The 1,897-nt window shown below is 42.0% G+C and overlaps 1 protein-coding gene across 1 annotated transcript; it reads right to left on the reverse strand.

Annotated features, from left to right (window-relative positions):
• Positions 1-533: 533 nt before the first annotated feature.
• HS6ST3 (heparan sulfate 6-O-sulfotransferase 3) lies at positions 534-1,425 on the reverse strand. The gene has a single exon (XM_069759666.1). The coding sequence runs from the start codon at positions 1,134-1,136 to the stop codon at positions 534-536; it is 603 nt and encodes a 200-aa protein (XP_069615767.1). The 5' UTR covers positions 1,137-1,425.
• Positions 1,426-1,897: the final 472 nt, after the last annotated feature.

A 1,897-nucleotide genomic window follows, 5' to 3' on the forward strand; every position in this document is an offset into this window, starting at 1 on the left:
TACTCCAATATGCTGTATTTGTACTTTATTAAACTCCCTTTATATACATATTCCTATAGGACTTGTGAGATTCAAACAATATTGTATGTAAAATAAATAGCAATACAATCCAGGATATATACTTCTATAAAGCCGTAACTAAATCTACAAATACAATACTATTAGGTATTGTATACAAGCTATGAACTGTATTCAGCATTGATTCCTTGCTGCCACCAAATGCAGTATATTATCTGGAGCTGGCAGATGAGCAGTGTTACTGTCCATGGTGCTGAAACTGATATCCACATGAGTGCTGTCCAGGTTCAGCATCTGAGGACAGCCCAGTATACAAGAATGATGGTGTATCAGCAGCATTCATGGTACATACTGTAATATTTTACATATTCCGTAAGCAAACCCACACAGGGTTCAACAACATACATATCAGTACACAAAGTAGTGTACTATAGGAGTATGTCTTATATGTGTAATATAAGGCAAAAGAGTATGTCACTATTTTCTCACCGCCTTAGTTCAGACTGAGACTTGGGTTATAGGTAGTGCACTGACCTGTGGTTCTTCTGGCTGTCCTTTTTCTCCATGATAGCTGGTACACAGTTTGTGAGTTCAGTCCAGTCTGCATGCAATCCGCAACTCCATCCTGTAGAGAAGCGAGAGAATAACCAGGTCTCCTTCCTCCCTGGACGGTGACAGGTGCACTTCTTCTGTCCTGGCTTACAATCACAGGGCTGCTCCAAATGGATATTCCTCACCAAGTGTCTTCCGAAAGTGGTGCCTCCTGTTTTTTGTATATGCAGGAACACAATCACATCATCCGCTTTGATATTAAAATCCACAAACCTGTAGAGGTCTTTTGCCAAAAAATTGAAGGTCGGCTGGAATTTCTGAGGGATGTTATCCTCAGGAACTTCACTCTCATCCTCCTCACCCTGCCACTGAGCTTCTACCATGCCTGTAAGCTCTGACGACTGGGCTTCCCCTTTCAAAGAGTCTCCTGCACGAAAATGCCATGAGTTGGTCCCAGTGGGGCATATATACTGGTAGACAATCATTACAAAGAGTACAGCAAGAACCGGGGCCAAGATCAACTTGTTGGCTCTGTCATCCATGATTCCAGAAAAGGCTTTTCTCATGAATAAAGAAGGATGAATTCACCTTTATTCTATGGGATGACATCAAGTAACATAAGTAATCTTGTCTTTAGATTCCAGTATTGTAACTTGATTCTTCACATTGCCCATCTCTAGAAGAAATGTCCTACCACAATCTTATCTCAAGGAGAAAGCAGTCACTGCATTACACAATAACTTCAATGCGGTAGGGAAGTTACAAGTGTGAAGAAGACACGTGAAGGATCCAGGTGTCACACAGCATTCTTAGCTGTCTTCTTACAATGCCTGCACACAGGAAATCCTAACCGTCTGCTTCACAGAATGCTAGAATTTCTAACACACAAAGCCAATAGCAAACTGATGTCTCAGTTCTCGTACCCAATCACAGACTTGTGCTGGGAATAAACCAGACGGCATCTTTGACCAATGGAAAAGGTAAACAGGGAGTCGATAGACTCCTACAATGCAGACGCCAATGAGAAATGTACTGATGGCTAATAGAGCCCAATCAGTCAGGGGTGGGCAAGGTCTGAAAGACACCAATGCGAGCAGGAGCTGGATGTGGAATAATCACCTTTCTCATCCACGTTCAGTTACTGCAGCACTGAGCATCTGCAGCGTCTTGGAATGTGTCTGGTGCTAAGAGAGAAACGAGAGAACAAGAAAAAGAACTTTACAGATCCTAAACTGCACGGCTCAGTATAAAGCTTCCATAAAGGACTAATACGTATTGTAACCTGTATATATAAGGTAATGATAAGAGGTGAGCTGAACAGGTTATA

Source organism: Ranitomeya imitator, chromosome 3 (genome assembly GCF_032444005.1).
Source record: "Ranitomeya imitator isolate aRanImi1 chromosome 3, aRanImi1.pri, whole genome shotgun sequence".
NCBI classification, from domain to species: Eukaryota; Metazoa; Chordata; class Amphibia; order Anura; family Dendrobatidae; genus Ranitomeya; species Ranitomeya imitator.

Bases quoted from the DNA above. Each gene is read 5' to 3' on its own strand.
- HS6ST3 (XM_069759666.1), bottom strand. From the start codon at position 1,136: ATGAGAAAAGCCTTTTCTGGAATCATGGATGACAGAGCCAACAAGTTG.